Below are 22712 nucleotides of genomic sequence, written 5' to 3'. Positions count from 1 at the left end.
TTTATTCTTTTTGAAAGAAAAAATAGACAAACAAGAGTTGAAGTTTAGTGAGATACACCACTATTTTAAGGTCATTCATTACAGTTCCTGTGGAAGAATTAAAAATTTTTTTTCAGGCTTAAAATTTTCTTATCCCTGTGTTTCATGACCAACATTTTGGCTGGAACAAGTCTAGTTCTAGTTGTTAAATGAACAAAATTAGATATTAGTTAGGTACAGCAGATTCCAAACTTTTATAACTGAGGCTCAAGGGAAAAAAAAAGGCATTTGCATACAGCTAGTGTAAGTGAGCACATCCTGGCTTAATTTCAGGAGAAAATGTCCCACAGCTGAGAATGTAAAGTAGGATAGCAATAGCTCTGAGCAAAATACCAACAGTTAATGAAATAGCACTTAAGTTGTCACCAGTAGAACTCTTGTCCCTCCCTTAAATTACACTGACACAGTTTTAAAGAGACAATAGAGTAGATGGCGCAGTGAGTTTGTGACTAGAGACATTACCTTATTTTACCATTACGCAGAGGGAGTGGAAATGTACTTACAGCATAGTTGACAGCAGTATGTTAAGGCATATTGCAGCTAGGGCTTTGGCATGGATTTCTTCCCTTGTGCTCAAAAAGGGGATCCAGTCCCCTTCTCCGTTGCATCCCACCCCATCCTAGTTTTGGGTTTTTTGCTGTGCTTGCTCCACCACAGCATGGCACGAGGCACATGGCTAACTGTGGCTCAGGAGAGGGCAATCCATCTGCTCCTCAACCTATCTGCTGCTTGGTGGCTTCGCAGGAAACAGTCCCAGTGCACCTGGAGAGTTGCTCCTGTCGCAGATGCTCTCCAGAAACTGCCCTATTAATGAGGGGAGTGAAGCAAGCTGGGGGGGAGGGGGATTAAAAGTAAATATTACTGTTGAGTGAAAGCAGTCGAAGCACACCGATGAATATACACACTAGGTTTGCTCATGGAAAATGCCCATTTGTCAAATGCTTTGGAGAAATTTATCTATTTCATTAAAGTTCTGGGAAAAAGTTGTCTAAGTCTTTATGTAAGCACGTGTAATGCTATTACACTGAGGTCCAAAGACTTTTTACCATATAGCTGAAAGAAAAGTGAAATCATTCTAATTTTCACTATAAACAGCTGCCCACAAGTACCAAGGATGTACTTGGTTTGCAGCCTGATATATTAAGCTGAATGTAGAGACTGAGTAACGCCCGTTTGGGCACTGGTAAACATAGGGCTAAAGCCAATCCCCCCTCCCAGCCCCCATCCTACTTAGACACTGGCTCCACCTATACCTAATATGAGTAATAATAATAATAAAATATACAACTTGACTTTAATTTCAAGAAACATCCCAGTAACTAGTCTGACACAACAAAAACATTAAGTGTACCATAACACACTTAATTTAGCACTTTATCTGTTAGTTTAGCCCCCCTCAACCATCTCATGCCTGAGCAATGCCTCTGCTTCTGAGAATTCACATAACTAGAAAATCTCTTTTTATTTTTTAAACTGAATGCCATCAAACCAAATCCCTTCTATTTCATGCAAGGGTGCATTTGTGGCTCCATTTTGTGAAGGATATATTTTAAAGGGGAAGAAACTGGTGTGGTGGGCCACAGGAGGTGAAAAACACTTGAGAAGAGGTCACATTTATTTTGTTCTCACGTGCACAGAGACTTCAGTCAAAGAGAGGAACCCACACACAGCACAAGTTTCATTTAAGGCGTGGTAGTACAGACTAGAAGCTGGAGAAAGGCAGAGGAGAGAGATATTTTTGTGGTTTTCAACTGCATAGAAAATAAAATTAAATAAATCTTACTGATATTCAGGGCTTGAACAACACAGTAATACACTCTTATCTTGATTTCACTGTATCTTATTTTGATAAGTGAGAAAAATAAGCCTAACAATCTCAATAATAAAGACGCAGTTTATCACAGTATAGTCTGTGATTGGCCTTCTGAAAAAATTCAGTAGGGTCCAAAGTTAGAAGTAGTACAGAGTTTGTTTTCCTGTTAAGCCCCTTGAGTTAAGAGATAAGGGAGGGGGAAAATCAGAAGCATCAAAACAGTTTCTAAACAAAAAGTTTGTGAACAGTCTCAGCACTTTTTATCTTTTTCAACCTCAGTTCTCTCTGATGGCTGCTTTCCAAAGAAAAGATCAATTCTGCTTTTAGGGGGGGGGGGAAAAAAAAAAAAAAACAAAACAAATCATTTGCTTAGCCTGTTCTGTTCACCCTGCTTTTGGAAAAATCACTAAACCACACAGGGATTCAAAGAGCAGAATACCAAATATTTGTACAGAAAGCCGCAGAGGTGCAAGTCCGGCGGTGCAGCCGAGACAGCCGGACCTCCACTCCTGTCACTGCGTCACCACCCAGAGCCGCCCCACGGCCGCCCTCCCACCCTGCTCCACGCTTCCGAGAGGGGAAGCTGGTCAGCAAAACAGAGGGGTAAATCCAGACGGGACACTTCATGGGAAACCCGAGCACCTCAATAAATTCTGTGCACGTTATCTTTTCCACATCAAGTCCAGAACCTAATTTGTTAGCGTGCTCATCTTAAAACCAGCAAGAGAAGTGTCTCCTCAGTTCTGAAGTACCTAGCTGGGACAGCTGGTTTGAACCAGCATGGTGCCAGATGTTTCCAGATGGAAATCTCTGTGATGGATTTATGGTGAATGACGTAGCAACCGCAGCCGTAAGCCTGTACACTCCGGCGTTACTCAACCACATGAGGCTGCAGCTCCACAACTGGTAAAGCTGATCTCAGCTGGCCCTGCTGTGACCTTGCTCCACAACCCATGAGATTTCTCCCCACGCCAGACCCAGTGCCTGCCAGATCCCATGATGAGCCAATTCAAGTTCCTTGCCTGCCAGAAGCATTTTCCCTTTTTTATTTCCCAGATAACTCCTTGGTTACGCTGATCACCCTATTTTTCTTTCATCTTAAAATTGCATTTACAAGGAACAGATAGTAGAGATGAGTCACCCTTGACCACTGGTTAAATATTAATTGATTAGCAATCGGAAAACAAACATCCTCAGTTTCTCCCTTTTTTCCAAAAGTATACCTGATCTGTCAATATTTAACAATTTCTCCCTTTTCTTTTGTCCTGTATGCAATATCCTTATCTCTCCCTGTTGCACATTGACTGTGATGGCACACATGAGCACAGCCCATTGTTAGCCAACTCACTCAACCAATTTTCTATATCTTTACTGAGGGATCAACCTTTTTCACATCAGTTCTCCATATCTAACTCACTCCCATCGATTCACTGCACAGGAAAACTACTCTATTTTAATTTAGATTTTAAATAGTTGATGCAATCAAAACTTTAACCTGCACCATTGTAGATGCTTTCTTCTGCGAGCTGAGGTGGTACAAAGGTAGACTCAACACCACGATTTTCTTTGCACGGCTGAGAGCTATGACATGAAAAATAAATCTACTCTTCCCACATTTGCCCCATCGTCTGGCACTAAAAGTTAGGCTGTATCTTCACATACTTCATCCAGATACAGACGCAAACACTGGCAACAAAAGTAATTGGATTCAAATACTAATACAGGCAGTTGGCATTTCAAATAAAGAACGAGAAGTCTAAAACACCACTGCAGCTCAGTGATCAGTTGATGTACTAGAGACCAGCAGACAAAAGAATTTATGTACCCCAGTGATTAATCCACAAAACCATGCAATGTTTGTGTGGTAACCAACTTTTGGACCCACTTCTTATCTCACCTGTTGGATGTTACCACAGCCATGCAATTTTAAAAAGCCCTCCAGAGAAACATACTTCAGGCAAATAGCTTTAACCAGCAGGGCAGGAGGGGTTTTGTTTGTTTTGGTTGGGTTTTTTTTTAAATGCTTTTACACTTTTGGCCCAAATTTCTTAAGATGAGAAAACCCATGTCTTTCAAAACCAAAAATATTCAGGGTAATATATTTAAAAAGCTGATTTGAAACTTAAGGCCAACATCACAGAAAACTTCTGCCTTCCAGGTTCAACATAGCCCTTGTCTCCCTCCACCATTGCCTAAGTCAGGCATATTGGGATGTTTAAAACAGAAGAATCACGTAAAACAGATTTTCCAAAATGTGTCCAAATCCATTCTTGACAACTGACAGCTCGTCAGCCTCTGCATTTTACATCAGAAGTCTGTCAATTTTTGTTTCCAACAGCACCTTTGACATCTGATACGCTGATTTATTAACATGCTAGTCTTCATTAAACATTAAGTGCTATGACATCCACTTCAGTACTGATCAAATTCTGTATTTACTACAGCTGTAACAGTTACAACCTAGTGAATACAAGACTTAGGTTTCTACCAAGTTCTCATCAGCCTCCCAAATTTTCTAAACTTTTAGCAAACAGATTTTGAAGTACTTCACGTGCCCCTTTCAACATGAGTGACAGTCAACACCTTCCCCTTCCCATCAGCAATGCACCTTTACAGGTCTATGAAATTGTTACACACAGAACATGACTGCGTGAGCCTTATACTTCCGAACTTAAAAAAAGCAACGGCAAAAAACCACCACCCAGTCGAAGCACAGATCTAACTTAAGATTTTAATTAGAGTTTTGTAGTAGCAGGGTCTTTCACATAGATGGTACTTTCACATGAATACCCCAGAGCACCACCAGATAATTTTTAAAAGCAAGACACCCAAAACCCCTGTTGTTCCAAGTAGTAGCACAGCAACAGTTTATAAGGTCACAGGGAACAGTAACCTCTTTTATAGCAGAAGAAACACATTTTTGCACAAAACTTCACTAATAACTATCATTAGCTTTGTTGGTCACAAAGATACCAACAGATACTCCCAATACCCAGATATTAAAGACAGAACACTTGATAACTAAGCAAGGACAGACAGAAGCATCACATTCATCTCTTAACACAGGACCGTGGGTAGGAAGCATATCTACATAATGGTGCTTTGCTGGCAGCTAGGTATTATGAGAGATTGAAATAAATTAATATGACATTTTATTCTTCTCTTTTTGTTGGGTCATCGGATAAGAAGCCTTACTATCGCACAGTATCTGCATACAATTTATCCAAGCCAGAATCACAGTTAGTTTAATTAGACTCATGGTGTGAAAAAATACATAAATAAATAAAATCAAACCAGCCATTTGGACCCTTGAAATGATTACAACTTGAAACTAATTTAATATGTGAACCGAAGTTTGACTTTTATCTCCTGTTGCAAGCAAATTCCAACTGTCTGCAGTGGTACTTACTCATAGGACGCTGCATTTGTTACCAGGCTTCTTGTTTTACTGATAAGACCTCAAAGACAACATGGACAAAAACCCCATGGCTTTGCACTTTTTGTAACTTCTCTGTTGCCAGGTTGCAGCAAAAGGCCAAATCGCCCACAGAATTTGAAGCCGCAGCCAAACCCCCTTCCCCCTCCGAAGCAGGGCCCCGCAGCACCTCACGTGCTAGGTTGGCCAAAGTGAATCCACGCTAGCACCTCAAGTCTCTGGACCAGCCTGTGTCAGCAAAAAGCAGAGGTGCTGTCAATTCCTTTTTAAAGCTCCACTGGGCTTCTGGCTCCAAAGACGACAAAGCTGTGTGTGAAGTTTAAATTCATCTCTGATAAAACAGCAATTTTGTTTCTGCCACCCATACAGGCAGGCACACTTCAGAGCTTGGGAATGATTTCAGTTAACAAAAAAAAATAAATACTTCTATGCAAACATTCAAGAAAAGAAATAAAGCCTCTCATCTCAACAACCTCAGTGACTAATGCATGCTGCTTTACTGCTTCTCTACCACAGAATATAAAATCAGATGGATAACTAAGAAAATGTAGAACAGTGGAGAATTTCAAACTATTGCAATGAAAGCAACTCAGCCACCACCCCAACTGACCCCAAATTTCAGTTAATACTGAAACTGGTGATAAGACCCCTCAATGGGAGGCAACAAAACGAAGAGTAAGTATTGTACTCTAAATTGTCCTGTTTGTATAAATGTGTAAATGCAAACATGTATTTCCATTCCAATCATCTGCTTTTTGCTACTTGCATATCAGAGAAAAACAAGGATGTAAAGCAGCATGTGTTACTTAAGAAGTTCCATCTCCAGTATCTCTTCCACTTCCTATTAGAGATAAAAATTCTGTTTACTCAGATGAAATCAAGACCTAACAATTAAAAAAAAAATAAAAATCAAGCTTTCTCTTTAGGTTCAGGCTTTGATTAGCTGACAGAAATCCTCCAAGACTGCTAGTACAAAGAATGAGAATTGATAAAACCCTGGTTTTGCCCATTCTCCTCCTCAGCTGGCTGAACACCCCCAACCCATTCCTTGCAAAGAGAAATCAGTCTGCACCAAGCAGTGCCTTTCCAGCCGTTTTATTTGTGATTGGTATCATATCGAAAGAACATTTTAAAACATAAGCAATTTTATTTAAAACTTGTGAAATGTATCACCAGAATAATATGTACTGTAGCACCTTGTTTCTTGGAGTGCATCACACCATCTTCTCGGTCTCACCAAGAACTAAAAGTGAAGAGTTACTCACTGAAACACAGGCAGATGAAAGTTATAATGTTTTTTGAAGTCTCTTGATCACTATGACTTATAATTTCCTGATCCACAAGGTCACACTTTCCAGGGAGCTCTTTGGAAACTGCCACAACTGCAAGTGGTACCTGCAGTGCAGGGGACTCGAGGTCATCTTCCAGCTACACACCACAAGCATAGAGAAGGTGAAGTATAACAAGGTTCACAGCCCAGGGGCAGCCACAGAAACATCCTGTCCTTGAAGGATTGCCTGTACACACATGAAAAAATCCACCACGATAAGGACATAACACAGTAAAAACGTAGTAAGAAGAGATGAGCAGTTGTGAGAGCCAGGTAACATCTGAAAAATAAAGGGACTCTTCAGGAGAAGGGTCTTCCTCAGGACTCTGCTGCTGGTTTAATTTGAAACATGGCTTCCCATCCCTCGTAGCTGGCACATAAATTTAGAGAGAGTCTGCAGAAACAATGAATTTCAAACAAGGAAACTCGGACTCCAGTAATTTTATACCAAAGTCCAAGTGTCAGCAATCTCACTTTGAACAGCGAGATCAGGGGGAGAATAGGCATGAGCAATTCTGCATGGTGTCTCACTGAAAACAAGTTTAGGCAAGCGTTAAGGTTGCCTATATTGGTGTTTTAATTTTTAAAAAATCGTTATATGCAAATAGGTTATAGCCTCAAGTTCCTGGTGGGTGTCAACACCTTCCCAAGCACCAAAAGGTTTAGACAGCGTATAGTGAAGGATATTACTCTGCAGATGATGTCCAGATGTTTTCATACACACCTCCCATTAACTCATTAATGAAAAGAGAACCACATAAATCCCTTGCAAAGTCAAAGGGCTTTTACCAGCATGATAGGCCCGAGACAAGATACCTTAATGACATTTCCAAGGCAACAGAGATGAAGGTTCAAGACATTCCCCTTCCACAGTCCCTCTCCCAAGAAATAACTTGGAAATTAGCAAAGCATTGGATCTTAAACTGAACAGACATATCAAATGTGTTTATTTACATGAGATTAGCCATATCCCACACACTAGGAAGGTGGGGTAAAAGGCTGGAAGTTTAGGCCATCACTTAACAGATGCGTAATTTCTTCCCCTTTTCTCATTTCACCTCTCTCCCCTCACCCACTAAGCTAAAGGGTCTCAGTTCATACCACATTGTGCACTCTGGCAGCAACACTGGTTTGCAGGGCTGGTGAACCGGAAAAAAGATCTGATTGAGCTGAACATTTTTGAGCTGGGGTTCGGGGGAAGGAGAGGGTGTTACAATCATCTTCTAGACATGTCAGTTCCCCAGTTCCATTCCCTATGGTGGATGGACATTCTTCCCAGCACAGTGGGCCACTGGGGAAAAACTTACTATGCACCTGTGTCTGGGGATGAGAACACCTCACTTTTCAACACACCTAATCAAAATGGTGTTGCCAAGAAAATATCATTAAAGTCCACGTTACAGAGGGTGTACTGATCAATAGCCATGGACAGGAGCTGAACCTCAAGTGCTTCCATCTGAATTACTGCTGATCTGTACTTTCATTTTCTTACCATACGTGCTTAGAAAACCCCTCATCTCAAGAACTGAAACTAAGTAGTACACAAGATTTTTATTTTTCAAGATCATAAAGACTTCTGAAAGACTCTCAGCTGAAGATCTGTGCACCACCTCCTCCTCCCAGACCCAGTGCTGTTTCAGCCTGTAGTCACCTCTCAGTTAAGCACTGTGTGGCTCAGCTCACAGAGCCAGTCAGAGAGGGACCTGGGGGGGTTGATTGATAGCCAGCTGAACATGAGCCAGCAGTGTGCCCAGGTGGCCAAGAAGGCCAATGGCATCCTGGCTTGTATAAGAAATAGTGTGGCCAGCAGGGACAGGGAAGGGATCTTACCCCTGGTCTCAGCACTGGTGAGGCCACACCTCAATGGCTGGGTTCAGTTTTGGGCCCCTCACTCCAAAAAGGCCATTGAATGACTCAAGTGTGTCCAGAGAAGGGCAACGGAGCTGGTGCAGGGTCTGGAGCACAGGTCTGATGGGGAGCGGCTGAGGGAACTGGGGGGGTTTAGTCTGGAGAAGAGGAGGCTGAGGGGAGACCTCATCGCCCTCTACAACTCCCTGAAAGGAGGGTGCAGAGAGGGGGGATGAGTCTCTTGACCCAAGGAACAAGCGCCAGGACAAGAGGGAAAGGCCTCAAGCTGTGCCAGGGAAGGTTTAGACTAGGTATTAGGAAGCATTTCTTTGCAGAAAGGGTTGTTGGGCGTTGGAATGGGCTGCCCAGGGAGGTGGTGGAGTCCCCATCCCTGGAGGGGTTTAAGAGTAGGGTCGACATAGCGCTGAGGGATCTGGTGGAGTTGGGAATGGTCAGTGTGAGGTTCATGGTTGGACTGGAGGATCTTCAAGGTCCTTTCCAACCTAGATGATTCTGTAATTCTGTGATTCACAGGTCCAGCTGGTCCCAAATCCAGATTTCCAGCAAGGCCACCAAGACCTCGGTCACTTGGCACAGCGAATGCCAATAGAACACAATGGTTCATGAAAAGAGTTTGAAGAGAAAGCAGTTTCCAACGTGCTGTTTCAGCAAGGTTTCCTTTTCAATCACATCTACTACTCCTTTTGTATTCCAGTGACACCCTGTGGCAGTTACCTAGACTGCAATCTTTCCAAGTCCCAAGGGCTACAGGGGTAAAGAACGGCAAATCAGAAAACAGAGAAAGGACATTGCAGCACTGAGCTGAAGGATTGCTGCTGCACTTCATCACTCCCGAGGCATAAAATGCACAGATTTCTCTTGCACAGCTGAGTGAGTTACTAGAAGTCTGCAATGCCATCCCCTCGACCCCCCGGCACAGCTCAGCAGGCAGATCCAAAGGCAGTAGTCCACCTGCCCTTGGGCCCCACACATCCCTGCCAGGCTGATGTAACATGGTGGAAAGAATCTAGTTTTACTGACTGAGCTTCTCAGGTCTTTTACTGCGCGTCGCACTCTGATATTTCTGTCTGCACAAGTTACACAAGTGAACTTCTAAGGAATATCCCAACTTTATCAATCAGAGGACTGCAGCCTCCGATCATAAAGTCCCAATTTTCACTGCATTAGAACAGACCCACCTACCATTTCAACAGTGTAATTTCTATATGCACCAGCTACAGAAAGGAAAAAAACACCAGCACACAAGTGAATTCAAACAGCAGCCTAGTATTAACAGCTCGATGTCCCAGTGGAGAGCAGTGACGAGTGGTGTCCTCAGGGGTTGGAGTTGGGACTGGCGCTGTTTAACATCTTTGTTGGTGACATGGACAGTGGGATCAAGTGCACTCTCAGCAAGTTCCCCGCTGACACCGAGCTCTGTGTGGTGCGGCCAACATGCTGGAGGGAAGGGATCCATCCAGAGGGACCTGGACAGGCTGGAGAGGTGGGACGTGCAAAACTCATGGAGTTCAACAAGGCCAAGTGCAAGGTCCTGCCCATGGGTCAGGGCAATCCCAAGCACAAATCCAGGCTGGGCGAGGAGTGGATTGAGAGCAGCCCCAATGAGAAGGACTTGGGGGTATCAGTGGATGGAAAACTGACTGTGAGCCAGCAATGTGCGCTCGCAGCCCAGAAAGCCAACCGTGTCCTGGGCTGCATTGTGTGGCCAGCAGGTCGAGGGAGGGGATTCTCCCCCTCTGCTCCACTCTCGTGAGACCCCCCTGTAGTGCTGTGTCCAGCTCTGGGGGCACCAACACCAGAAGGACACGGACCTGCTCAGGCAGGTCCAGAGGAGGCCACAAAGATGATCAGGGGGCTGGAGCACCTCCCCTGTGAGGACAGGCTGAGAGAATTGGGGGGGTTTGGCTGAAGAAGAGAAGGCTCCAGGGAGACCTTAGAGCGGCCTCCCAGTACGTAAAGGAGCTACAGGAAATTTGGGGAGGGACTTTTTATAAGGGCATGTAGCGATAGGACGAGGGGTAATGGTTTTAGACTGAAAGAGGGGAGATTTAGATTAGATCTAAGGAAGAAATTCTTCACTGTGAGAGTGGTGAGACACTGGAAGAGGCTGCCCAGAGCAACTGTGGCTGCCCCCTCCCTGGAAGGGTTCAAGGCCAGGTTGGACGGGGCTTTGGGCAACCTGGGCTAGTGGAAGGTGTCACTGCCCGTGGCAGGGCGGTAGAACTAGATGAGCTTTAAGGTCCCTTCCAACCCAAACCATTCTATGATTCTATGATTTTTACTGTTTGCTCTTAACTTCATCAAAAAAATACCTCTCGTAACACCATGTGCACTTACTTTTGCCCTTCAACTCTTCACCATGTGAAAAACATATAGTACCTCAAATCAGCTCAAAGTGGATCTCTAATACAAGAGTCAGGCAGGCTGGAGATATTGCACTGCATGACATCTTACATTTAATGAACACATCAAGGCCAACCAGGACATATCATGTGTCTTCTCTAAAATTATGTACCAGAATTACAGTTAGTAAACATTCTGGAACATGAGAGAAGTAGATGTGTGCAACAGAGGTAAAAGTACCCAGGGATCTCAACCACTCACACACAGACAAGAAGAAAACTTCAAACAAAAAACTCCACAAGCATCTAAGACGTCAGCCCACAAAAGGCACTTGCATCACTGCAGTGCAATCTTCAGAACTTCTGAAGTGTCTTAAGATTGCTGGAAGATAGAGTTTCCACCATTAAAAAAAATAAAAATCAATCTCCCCAGACACTAAAATCCTGCTACAGAGTATGCCAAGGATGACCACAGTTTTATGAAGGCTGAGTAGTATCTCAGCAGCAGCTCTCATGCCAAAGGCTGTCTGAAGCCCTTTATCTCAGTATGTGTGACTTTGGAATACCCAAAAGGGAAGTGGAACCAGAAAAGGGGGAGAGCTAGAGTGAAGGAAAAAGTGTGGATCCTGGTCTCCAATCTCTTCTTCTGAGCTACAAGTGCTTTCCAGCTTGTGGTTACTTAATACAGAATGTATAAACAGACAGGTGAGCACAAAACCTCTAAGGATATTCCCATCTTCTGAACAACCAAGTCCCTTGTGGATGTAGCTTAGGGGTGGAAGGGTGGTAGAACTGTCAACAATCTTATTGGGCAACTTTCTACACTGTCTCCAGAACATGTTTATTACTGATTGAACTTCAAACATCAACCTTAGCATTCTACCATATGAACTTAAACTATACAGAAACACACACTGTTTTGAGGGGAAAAAAAAAATAAAATCTTTGCTCTGCTGGAACTGACAGAAGCTTTGCCTTCAACTTCAGCAAAGTTGCAATTTCACCCTGAACACCCATTATCAAAACAAACCATTGCTTTAGAGCATGTGCATCTGCTCCTGCCCCTTACCCTTGACTGATGTAGTCCCTTCTTTGACCATCATCTCAGCGTGACGTAGGTTCCGAGTTGTACAGCACACCAGCAGAGTGGTACTTGTGCACAACTACAAGACAGCAAGTCCACTTCCTACTAAACATTACTACTAGTAATTTTCTTACTATTGCAATTGAAAAGCGTTCTCTCCAGCTGATCATCTGCATCTCAGCATTCAATATGTAATCTGCAATTGTGCATCTTCTGGTTTATGTATGCAAGGTGCTGACAGCTAAGCCAAGCGTACCATGATCAGCCCCACATGGAAAAATAGAGGGAATATTACAGAATTCAGTATGTCAAACCTCACTGTTCAAGAGAAATGAACCACAAAACTCCTATTTTCCTTTTTGTTAAGCTGCCCTAAGGAAGGAACAGAGGCAGATCAAATTTGATGCTAAACTTCAAGGTTTTATAACAATGGCCTTGCTGATCTCTGCTTTATTGTTTGCTTGTCGATCTCATCTTACACAGTTATACAGAGAGAACATGGTTAAGCTAAGCTCCCACCATGTTGCTTCAATAACAAGGTTTAGGGCTTGGGCAGACTTGTTTTTTCACTTCTACCTTAATAACTTTATCGTTATATGATTTTAGTAAGTCAAACTCTTAATTAGAAAAGGGAGGGTAGTATCTACACATACGACTTTCTGGAATCTGCTTTTTATTCTGCTAACAGTGTCTGGGCAGAGAAATAAAGAGAAGAGTAGAGCTTTTGAATGATGTGATGTTACAGAAAGTGCAGTTAACTGCAGACAGGCAGTAGATACAGAAGTATCCATTCCTCCTTTACTTAACTGAATCAGCACCCATAGGAAAAAAAATAAATATCAAGGACTAGGGCTTAGGGTGTAATAACTTACACTGTGCCTGTTGATCAATCATAATCTTTCTCAATAAATTGATTGGTCTAAAATCAAATAATCTTCTGGACTCTGATAAACTTATCAACAGCCTAATATGAAACAGAAACATTCATTTTTCAAAAGCAATGCATTGCAACATTGCTGCTGGTCTAGCAGCAAGACACAAGCATTCCAGAAAGAGCAGGCAAGCAAAAGAACATTAACAGGGGGCCAAGCAGCATCACAAGAAGTAAACTATACATGTACAGTTTGTACGTACAGAAAATGCAGACTATATACACATCACTTGTAGGTATTGCATATACATACTATATATAGCATGTATGTATAGCATATGCACACATACACGTGCATATATAAATATATTTTAAAGCAAACAGCATTCAAAGTTCAGACATATATTGATAGGTACAATTTAGAAAAAGAAAAAACTGTTGGCACATGAGCATGTTGGTGCATCTTCAGCCTTTCAGTGTGGGGGGACAAAAAAATTATTTAAATGTCCTGCCACCACACACAACTACAGGTCGGTACCGGGGATGAATGAGGTTTAACAGCATAGTGCACTTGGCTGATGCTTTCCGTCAGTCAGCCACACACCCACTGGGAAGTATAGAGCTCACTGGTCTTTGCTGGGAAGGCACCTGGAAGAAAGTGTGGCAAGCAACGGGGCTCTAGAGTAGGGACTTCAGGCCAGAATGCTTTCAAGTTACTTCTTTTGTGAGTTTGCTGGGGTTTTTCTTGGAGAACGGGTGGGAGTTTTAGGGATGCAGCGAACAGCTCAGAAGCTTTTTTAGACTTTTTTTCATTCCTGTTTTCTATTGACAGTTTCACCGATTCCTAATGGCAGGCCCGTCCTGGAGGTAATGGCGAAGTGACCTTTGGCACGTCTAGCTCAATTACATCTTATGATTTATTTTAGATTTTCAACACCAGAAGGTAGGGAAGTAAGACTTCTTCATAACTGAGATGACCACTGATGATGGTAACAGAGAAATCTGTTGTATTTATAAACAGAGAGATTCCTCATTAAAGTGCTGTTTCAAATACGTAACTGCCACCCATCCTTTCTTCTGAGACAGCAGACATTTCTCATTAAGTCAGGTATTTTGTTTCAGCATCCACAACCTTTTCCTGTGCATCGCTATCTGAACATGTCTACATTGCTCATTGCCATAGTAACTAAAGACACTAAAATTTTCTGTCCACATGTCAGAGTTTCCCTCAGGAATTCGGTCACCACTCCAAGGTCCCATCCCTTCCCTGATCATCAGATGCTTCAGTCCCAGCATGACAGACAGGTCCCAGACATAAAATTCTTGTTTCGCTGCATCCCAGTCTCCAACATGTAACACAGCAGTCCCTATCTAGTAAACACAAATACTTCATGATACTAATGGCTGGAAGAATACAGCAAAAGTGAAAGGAGCAGTAGTATCACAGTGGCCAGTTAAAGAGGAGAGAACCAAACTAATAGCACCAGGAGGGAGCTTCCATTAGGTCCCCTCCTCTTTCTCCAACCCCATCCAGCTTGCAGAGAGGAAACTTTACAGACTTTAGTCCACTGAGTAACATTTGCAATATCCCTAGAGGAGTAGTCTTGGAGAGTAATCACTCCAAATATCTATCTCTCTAAATACACACTTATACACTCACGTGTATGTGTATATATCCTACACACACATTTCTAACAGGACCGTTTCTTTGCATGCAATTTTCACTGACATAAAACATCAGGTTCAATAGAAGGATATACATCAGGGAAAGATACCCACAGACACACCAAACGTGGAAAGCAGGAAGAGAAATTTCACTAGTCCTTTAGTCACAGACTCAACCAAGTCTTATGAGCAAGTCTTAACTTATGAGCAAGACAATAATGCTGAATAAAAGTACACAAATATGAAGGAGAGAGGGAGAAGGAAAAAAAATAAAATCTATCCATATCTAGATGCCTGAAATCCTTTAAGAACTCAGAAAAAAGTTCTATAAGTGCTTTCCCATCACAAGCTTACTCTTGTCCTAGAAAGATTTATCCACGACCCTCCAGTAGAGCACACTAGCTACTACACCTTATCAGTCAGATGCATCTGATTTCCAATCTCCTCTTGACATAAAGAGATCACACCTTCTGCAAACATTTGTAATTACACTATATATTTAGGATGTTATAAATAATTATTTTCATTTCACCTTAACCAGTTAATAGTAATTTCAAGGTACACTGGCCAACATGCAAGTACTCCTCATCAAAGTGTGTGGCGAAACTATAAGCCAGGACATGGTTAACTCCTCACCACATGGTATTTTTCCTCAGCCCATTTTCTAATCTATCCAAAGGGTAGCTGCACCCCAAGAGCTGTACAGGTCAGCTGGAGAGCTCTGTCACAGAAGCTCTGTAAAGGTAAAGGTAAAGGAAGGAGAATCTGCAAGTGACTTGCGATGACCACTAAAGCTTACTCACAAGATGGTGGGGAGGAGCCATACATGCCTGAGGAGGTGAAGACAGGAGTCACAGCTATTAGGCTCAGCAGAAGTTGGAGCTCAAGGGTAGTCACCCAGGAAAGAGGAGGCCAGGCTAATCATCTAGGCAGATATGCTCACACTCGTTCTGTCTATCTGCCAATACACAATTTATACAGAATCACGGGATCATCTCGGTTGGAAAAGACCTTGAAGATCCTCCAGTCCAACCATGAACCTCACACTGACCGTTCTCAACTCCACCAGATCCCTCAGCGCTGGGTCAACCCGACTCTTCAACCCCTCCAGGGATGGGGACTCCCCCCCTGCCCTGGGCAGCCCATTCCAACGCCCAACAACCCCTTCTGCAAAGAAATACTTCCTAAGAGCCAGTCTGACCCTGCTCTGGCGCAGCTTGAGGCCATTCCCTCTTGTCCTGGTGCTTGTTCCTTGGGTCAAGAGACTCATCCCCTCCTTTCTGCACCCTCCTTTCAGGGAGTTGTAGAGGGTGATGAGGTCTCAATGAACTTCAGTGAACAGTACATACCACTTACGCCCAGTACTCAGTACCACTTACGCCTCCAAGGGATGCTACCACCATATTGGCAACCACTTCCTCCAAATGAGGAGGGAAGGACAAAGAAAATGGCAGCAAAAAAGAATTCCCAGCATTTACAGGGGACTTTCTGGTTACCAGAAGTTTGTTTCAAGTTACTGCAGGTGTTGTTTTAGTTACAGGCTAACTGTTATACACAAGACCCACCTAGGGGAAGGTCACAATCCCCCTGCACTGCCACCCTGAGAACAGCCCTGACAGTCCACAGCACAGGCCTTCAAACCAAAGACATCAAAAAAGCATTTGCCATCAGCTGAGGAGGAGCCAGAGGGCATCTGCCCAGCACACAGAACAGATTTCATTTCATAAGGCACCTAAGGTACCATCTGGGAAGGAATTTGTTTTCCTAAATTTTGAGAAAGATGTTGTCCCTTGTGAAGTATAATCATCATCAGCAGAAAACAGTCCGTCACCTTGGAAGAACCGAAAACATTAAAGTAAGAGGAAACAAAGCACAACTGCAACACATAGCTAAAATGGAAGGCCCCACATGCAGAGCTAGTTTCTAGCCAGATGCAGACTCATAGTAAATGTGTTCAGGAACCATTGTTTCGGGCAGACAAGCCAGGAATATCTCAAGAAGACATCTTTTATGAGGGTGGCATCATATGAGAGCTTGTGGATGCCCCACCATGGGAGGTGTTCAAGACCAGGGTGGACGGGGCTTTGAGCGACCTGATCTAGTGGAAGATGCCCCTGCCCGTGGCAGGGGGGTTGGACCAGATGAGCTTTAAAGGTCACTTCTGACCCAAACCATTCTACGGTTCTATGATTCCATTCTAGACTTCATTCCTCTCAAACTTCTATTTTAAATACATACCTGGAAGAAGCATTGCTGCTTGGAAATCTTTTGGTCACCATCACACAGACCAGTCCTTCTTTGATGTACCCTTTTGTATCTTGAGTTTCCAAAACAAATGACCAACCTGACATGAGATACTGTCAGAAACCACTGATGTAGCCTAGAACCTATTTGTGACACAGTTTCTGCCAAGTACTTAAGAAGTAACAAGCCTCTTCTAATACAAACTTTGGAACCTTTTGCTTTTCATTTAACCCACTGGCAATTAACGTTAAATCATTTTTCCTGCAAGAAAACACAGTCACAAATGGGTATCAATTACATTGACCTCCTTCAAAAAGACCCACAAGATTTAGCGTGTTTTACGAAATCTAGAGCATGCCACTTACAAGACAGTTGCCCAAAACAGAACCCCAGACACACACACTCCAACCTCACCCATGTCCTGCTCCCCTTCTCAGAACTAATCAGTCAAGGAAAGCAAGAGTGTCTGTCTCAACCCATTTTAATTTGATTGTTAAATTAACACATACACCTGTCAAAGTTCTTGTTCCTACTATCAAGTTCCCAATGTTTTGTTTGCCTTAGGTCTTGCTGACCTTGGCAGAGAATAGGAATTAGATTTGTAGTTGGATGACTAGTTCTTGAACAGTTTCTCCTATATTACTAACACGCACCAATAAGTCCTTTATAAGTATCCATCTTTTTTTGTTTACCATAACACTTCACTGCTACCAGAAGGACAGATTTCAATCCTTCTTGAGGCTCGAGAGAGATGCTGATACCCTCTGGAAGAATGCAATGAGCATTCTGTTTTCACAACACAAACTTAAAACCTAAACACCCTTTTCAAAAGCTTTTGGGAAGCTTTGTAACAATGTTTCATTTCTCACCCCACCCATCTTGCTTTAATTACCAAGAAAAACTGCATAGAAAAATAACCAACAGAATATTCACCCTTTGCTTTTCAATCTTGTCCACTGCTTCCTCACTTAACTGTGGTCATTAATCATTCCTAATTAGTGCTCTTGTTTTCAGATTGCCCCACCTGTTGGTAAAGGTGCTCTGGATCCTGTCTCTTGCCAGCAGTCCTCAATCCTCAAAGAGGATCCCCTGGTCATACGAGGCAAATCCCTTGTCAGACCTGATACTTTACAGATCTAGTAAGAGCCTTTCTGAGAGAAACCCCACACTGTAGTACCGTATCAACCTTCCATAGCCACGACCACACAGAAAATTGCATTTTTAGGCTTTTTTCCAAACACCTTCATAAGATGGGACTGCTTTGTTCATAAGCTACAAAAGTATCACCATTTTGGATTACTCCTAGATGACTGATTTTATACACAGCTGGTGATGACTTCGTGCTATGAACAGACTTTAAGAACCAGGGACACTGAACAGAAAGAAGCTTCATTTTCATGCAAATATACTCAGGAAGCCACACAAAGGAAAGAAATGGCACATCATGTTTTGTTGTGTATCGCTTACAAAGAGGTCTCTACAGGGAATGCTTGCAACCTGGGAGACTTCCTCTGTTGCTCCCAGGAGTATAGATTATAAACTGTCCACCCTGCTTAAAAAAAAAAAAAAAAAAAAAAAAAAAAGTCTTGTTTCGTCAAGGAGAGAAGTTCCCTGATAGCATTTCTAATAGAAGGTATTTTATGTTCAAGAAAAAAAAAAAATGCGAACACCCCAAATATATAGCAGTTTCTGGAGAACAACAATCAGGCACCTCACTCCCAGGTGTAGCCCCTAAGAGTAGTTTTTCTCTCCTCTCAGTTGAACATGCAGTCTCTTCATGACCATGTGTTTCCCCAGTCTACCAGTTTAACTATTAGGCTTCTTCTGAGACTTAAAAGCAAAATAAAACGCCTTGGTTTTGCTTAGCCAAGGAGAAACTGAGAAGAAGCTCACAAGGGTTATGAGTTCACGTCTTCAGCTCTTCAAGCTGTGATGTGAACTCCAAGCTCACAAGACACAAGGTTTTAGGATTAACTCCCAAAAGATCTCTAATACCCTTCTTCATCCATTCCAGGAACATGATCTTGCATGTGAAGAATACATAGAAGGGACCAGTCCAAAACAGAACAGCTTCTCGCGCCAGCCTGTGGCAGATCTGGGGTCTCTCAAGACTCAACTTACTCAACAGAGCACCCTGCTTTCTGTAGCGAGCACAAGTATCACAGTCGTGGTGTTCAAGTAATAACAAGTAGTTGAGGCTGAAAAAGCTGTTCACAAAAGTAAACTTGATGACGCCTGCAATACTCTTGAGCAGTCACCAGATGTCACCGCATCTCAAGAGATTCGGAGGGAAACTCTTGGCAGGCCAAGTGACAGAAATGGAAAAGGTTTCTATCGTACCTAGACAGGTTCAGGGCCGAAGTAAGAGCAGCAAAAGCAACTCAGTGACCGAGACGACTTCCCAAACAACTTAACGCATGCATGTTTAGGAGTTAAAGGACCTGGACAGGCCATCTAAGGCAGTGCCTTCCAACCTTCCTATCTCAGCCATGTGGCTGCTGCTCTCTCTCTTCTTTCTCACTGCCTACCTCAAGCTTTGCATCCTTGCTCCTCAACTACCCATACAGCAACACCACCTCTGGAAGCCATCACCAGTCCCATCTCCCAGGACTTCCATAGCTCTTACACAACCCAGGTTTGCTCACCACAGTTGGAGGCTGGGTGGAACTGAAACTCTTCATCATCGCACTCTTACGCATACACGACAACCACGGTGCCAGCTGTTAATGCATCTTCTAAATTCGGTCTCTCAGATTGAAACTTCCTTATTTCTTTTGCAGATTTGGGTTCCAGCATTCATACTGCAAACTGACACTGGCAAGATACTGGTTCTGCCTTTTGTTGGAGGCAGGGCTCAGGCAAGGTATACTCTGCCCACAGGTCAACATCAGCAATCCCACAGTCCATTCTAAAATGGCAGTGAAAGCATCAGGAATAAATCAGACAGATTTCTACATCAGCCTCTGTAAAGTTCAAGGAAAATAAAAAAAGGTATAACTAGCACACACACTTTCTTTCCTTGGTCAAGAGGGACTGCAGTACCAGCCCCAAAAATATTCATATTTACTTTTCTCCTACTTAGTGGCCTCCCCATCTTTCTGTCCCTTCTGCTAGAAACGTTAGTTAGTGCTGTGCACACCTAGACCCCTATCAAGCAGTACCCAATAAAATGCCAAATAATTGGCCCGATGGACTATCATAGTGTCCAGAAGGTCTAGTTGTGTTCCAGGGTCCTCATGCAGTAGACACACACACACAAAAAAAGAAAAAAAGTAAAGAGTTCCTAGCCAAAAAGTCTAAAAGTGGTGTTATGTTACCTCTAGTGATGCCTGCAGGGCAAAGTGGCTGCCACATCTTCCCAGCAGCCAGGCATGAATCAGTGACAGCCAGACCAGTAGTACCTAAACCCTCGGCTGTGCAAGACTACATCATTTCTTCCAGTAGCAGGGAGAGCTAAACATCGCAGCTCCTTCCTCTCTGTCATAGCAGGCCTACGACGCATGAGCAAGTGCTGCAGCCAACATACACATGCATAGCAGGCCTTGAATTTTCAAAAAAACATTGGCTCACTGAGTGTCCACTACAGAGCACATTCACACAAGTTTGCTGACCCACACTGGTCCAGGGAGAGGAGCCCAGGAGCAGGCTGCTTTTACCAAATCAATTCGTGCAGGCTGCTCCAGGCATCTTCCTTCCTAAGGGACTTTCAGATACTAAGACACTGTGCAGTCTCCAGAAAGAGGTAGCTGGAAGCCAGGCCACAAAATGCACAAACAGTTTTTGGTAAACTGTAGGCTTGACAAGCCTGATTTAAATCTTCATTTGCCTTTGAACAGAATAGGAGGAACAAAGAATGGGTGCTGGGGAAGAAAGAAAAAAAGACTGGGAAGAAAAAACTTTAAAAAGACACAGTGGGGATTTAAGAAGTCCACTGATATAAAGGGATGTTGTCAACACAGGGCTGAAGGACTCACGCAAGCCTCAGCCCACACACCCCCTACCCCAAAGAACAAGAACAAAATCCGCTCTAGGTTGGAAACCCCCACAAGATATCTTGATTTCCAGCAACTGGATCCATACACAGGTAGCTATGACTCCAAGAGAGCAACGCAGAGATGTATTTAAGAGCCTAGAGGAAAACTAGAGACTGCAGCCCATTACATATTAGAATGTAACGCAGCATCTCTCATCAACCAGTAGTACAGGGCAAGCTGGTGTGCTTGGAGCTGTCCTGGCTCCACAGCAGATGGTTTCACTGCAGAGTACATGACTAGCACACCTCTAAACTAGTTCACCCACCATTTAGAAGGCTGAGAATAATTACGAAAAAACAAAAGAAAGTAAGGTTTAAAACAAGAGGGGTAGTGAAAAATGTGGACAGAAACATGAACTTCAGTAGAAACCTCAGGATACACAAAGCACAAACTCCATTAGGTACCAAAAAAAAAAAAAGAGGTCTTTAAAAGCAGAGGAAGAACAAATGCTTACCTTTCAAAAGGGGTTGGAAAGTTGGAATTTCCTGCAGTTTTATGACATCTGGATCATTGCTGACATTCCGGGAGGACTGCGTTCCTGGGGCTACCACCACAATGTCATCCATTTTTGCTCGTTGCTTGGCTGGCGATGGAGATGCTGGAAGGATACAGGAGGGAAAGGGAACAATCAAATAGGCAGATTCCATCAGAATTCAACCCTAAGTGAATGTTGCTATGTTTAACAGTACAGGTACATTTTCTATAATACAAACGCATTATGGAGACAGCTGAAGGACTCTAAGCTCTCCTCTCACTCTCTCTCTGAAAATGGGTAACGTTCAGCAGAAGTTTTTTTCAAAATCAGGCTGATTTTGACACCCACGTACCACTGACGTGGGTCCTCCTGGTTCCTCTCCCCTGAGCTCCCTCCCGCACCCCGCCAGCGGGACACGGGCCCTCACCCGGGCTGTGGGGTGCGCCCACCCCGCCGGCTCTGCCTCCCCCCACCCGGCGGGGACCCCCCTCGCCGCCATCCCTCCTTCCCTCCCTCCCCAGGGGAAGGGCCGCGCCGCCGCAAACCGTTCTCTTCTGGCCGGCAGCCGCCCCCGTCGCGCCAGGCCCCGGCAGCGGGGCCGCCGCAGACCCCCACGCCTCGCCCGAGGGCACCCCCGGCGCGCCCGGGGACCGGCGAACCCGGCTCCCGGGGCCCGCTCCTGGGGCCCGCGCCCGCCCGGCCGCCGCCCCGCTCCCCTCCCGGCCGCCCCGGGCCGCGGCGGGCACCGACCTGAGGCGCTGGGCTCGCCCAGGCGGCTCTCGGCCTCCGCGCTCTGCTCCGCTCCCATGGCGGCGGCCCCGCCACCGGCCTCCGCCGCCTCCTGCAGCGCGGGGGGCAGCGCCGCTGCCGCGGCCGCCACCGCCGGGGCTTCCGGCTGCGCCGGCCGGCGTCTGCGCCCGGGTCACGGGCAGGCCCCGCCCGGCGCGGCAGGGCACGGCGGGCGGGCGGAGCTCCGCTTACGGGCCGGGGAGCGGAGGGGATGGTGGCTGTGAGAGCAGAGGGGATGGCGGCAGGGGTGGCGTGAGGGTGGAGGGGATGGTGGGTGTGAGGGCGGAGGGGATGGAAGCTGTGAGGGTGGAGGGGATGGCAAAGGGCATGATGGCAGGTGTGAGGGTGGAGGGGATGGCAAAAGGAATGGCGGGTGTGAGGGCAGAGGGGATGGTGGCAGGGATGGCGGGAATGAGGGCAGAGGGGATGTGGCAGGGATGGCGGGTGTGAGGGCAGAGGGGATGGTGGGAATGAGGGCAGAGGGGATGTGGCAGGGATGGCGGGAATGAGGGCAGAGGGGATGTGGCAGGGATGGCGGGTGTGAGGGCAAAGGGGATGACGCTGTGAGGCCCGAGGGCTCTCCCCTCCACCGTCCAGCCTGCAGGCCCCTGGGCCCTTGGGGGGCCAGGCCCTCGCCTCAGACCTCCTGTAGCAGCGAGTGCGCACGGGGCACTCGGGAGGGGGTGGAGGGGCAAAACACTGCTAATTATTTTTTTAATTA

At 44.8% G+C, this 22712-nt stretch overlaps 1 protein-coding gene across 1 annotated transcript in view; it reads right to left on the bottom strand.

The window, feature by feature from the left end:
• The window catches only part of BORCS5 (BLOC-1 related complex subunit 5), a 77001-nt gene extending 54887 nt beyond the window's left edge, over window positions 1-22114 (bottom strand). Inside the window, exons 1-2 of the mRNA XM_074825663.1 lie at window positions 21953-22114; window positions 21182-21325 (exon numbers count right to left, since the gene is read on the bottom strand). Coding sequence (XP_074681764.1) covers window positions 21182-21325; window positions 21953-22010 — 202 coding nt within the window. The 5' untranslated portion in view covers window positions 22011-22114. The remainder of the gene's footprint in view (window positions 1-21181; window positions 21326-21952) is intronic.
• Between the last annotated feature and the right edge of the window lie 598 nt (window positions 22115-22712).

The sequence above is a fragment of the Strix aluco genome, chromosome 5, assembly GCF_031877795.1.
Source record: "Strix aluco isolate bStrAlu1 chromosome 5, bStrAlu1.hap1, whole genome shotgun sequence".
NCBI lineage: Eukaryota > Metazoa > Chordata > Aves > Strigiformes > Strigidae > Strix > Strix aluco.
This window is presented reverse-complemented; position numbering and strand designations above follow the sequence as displayed.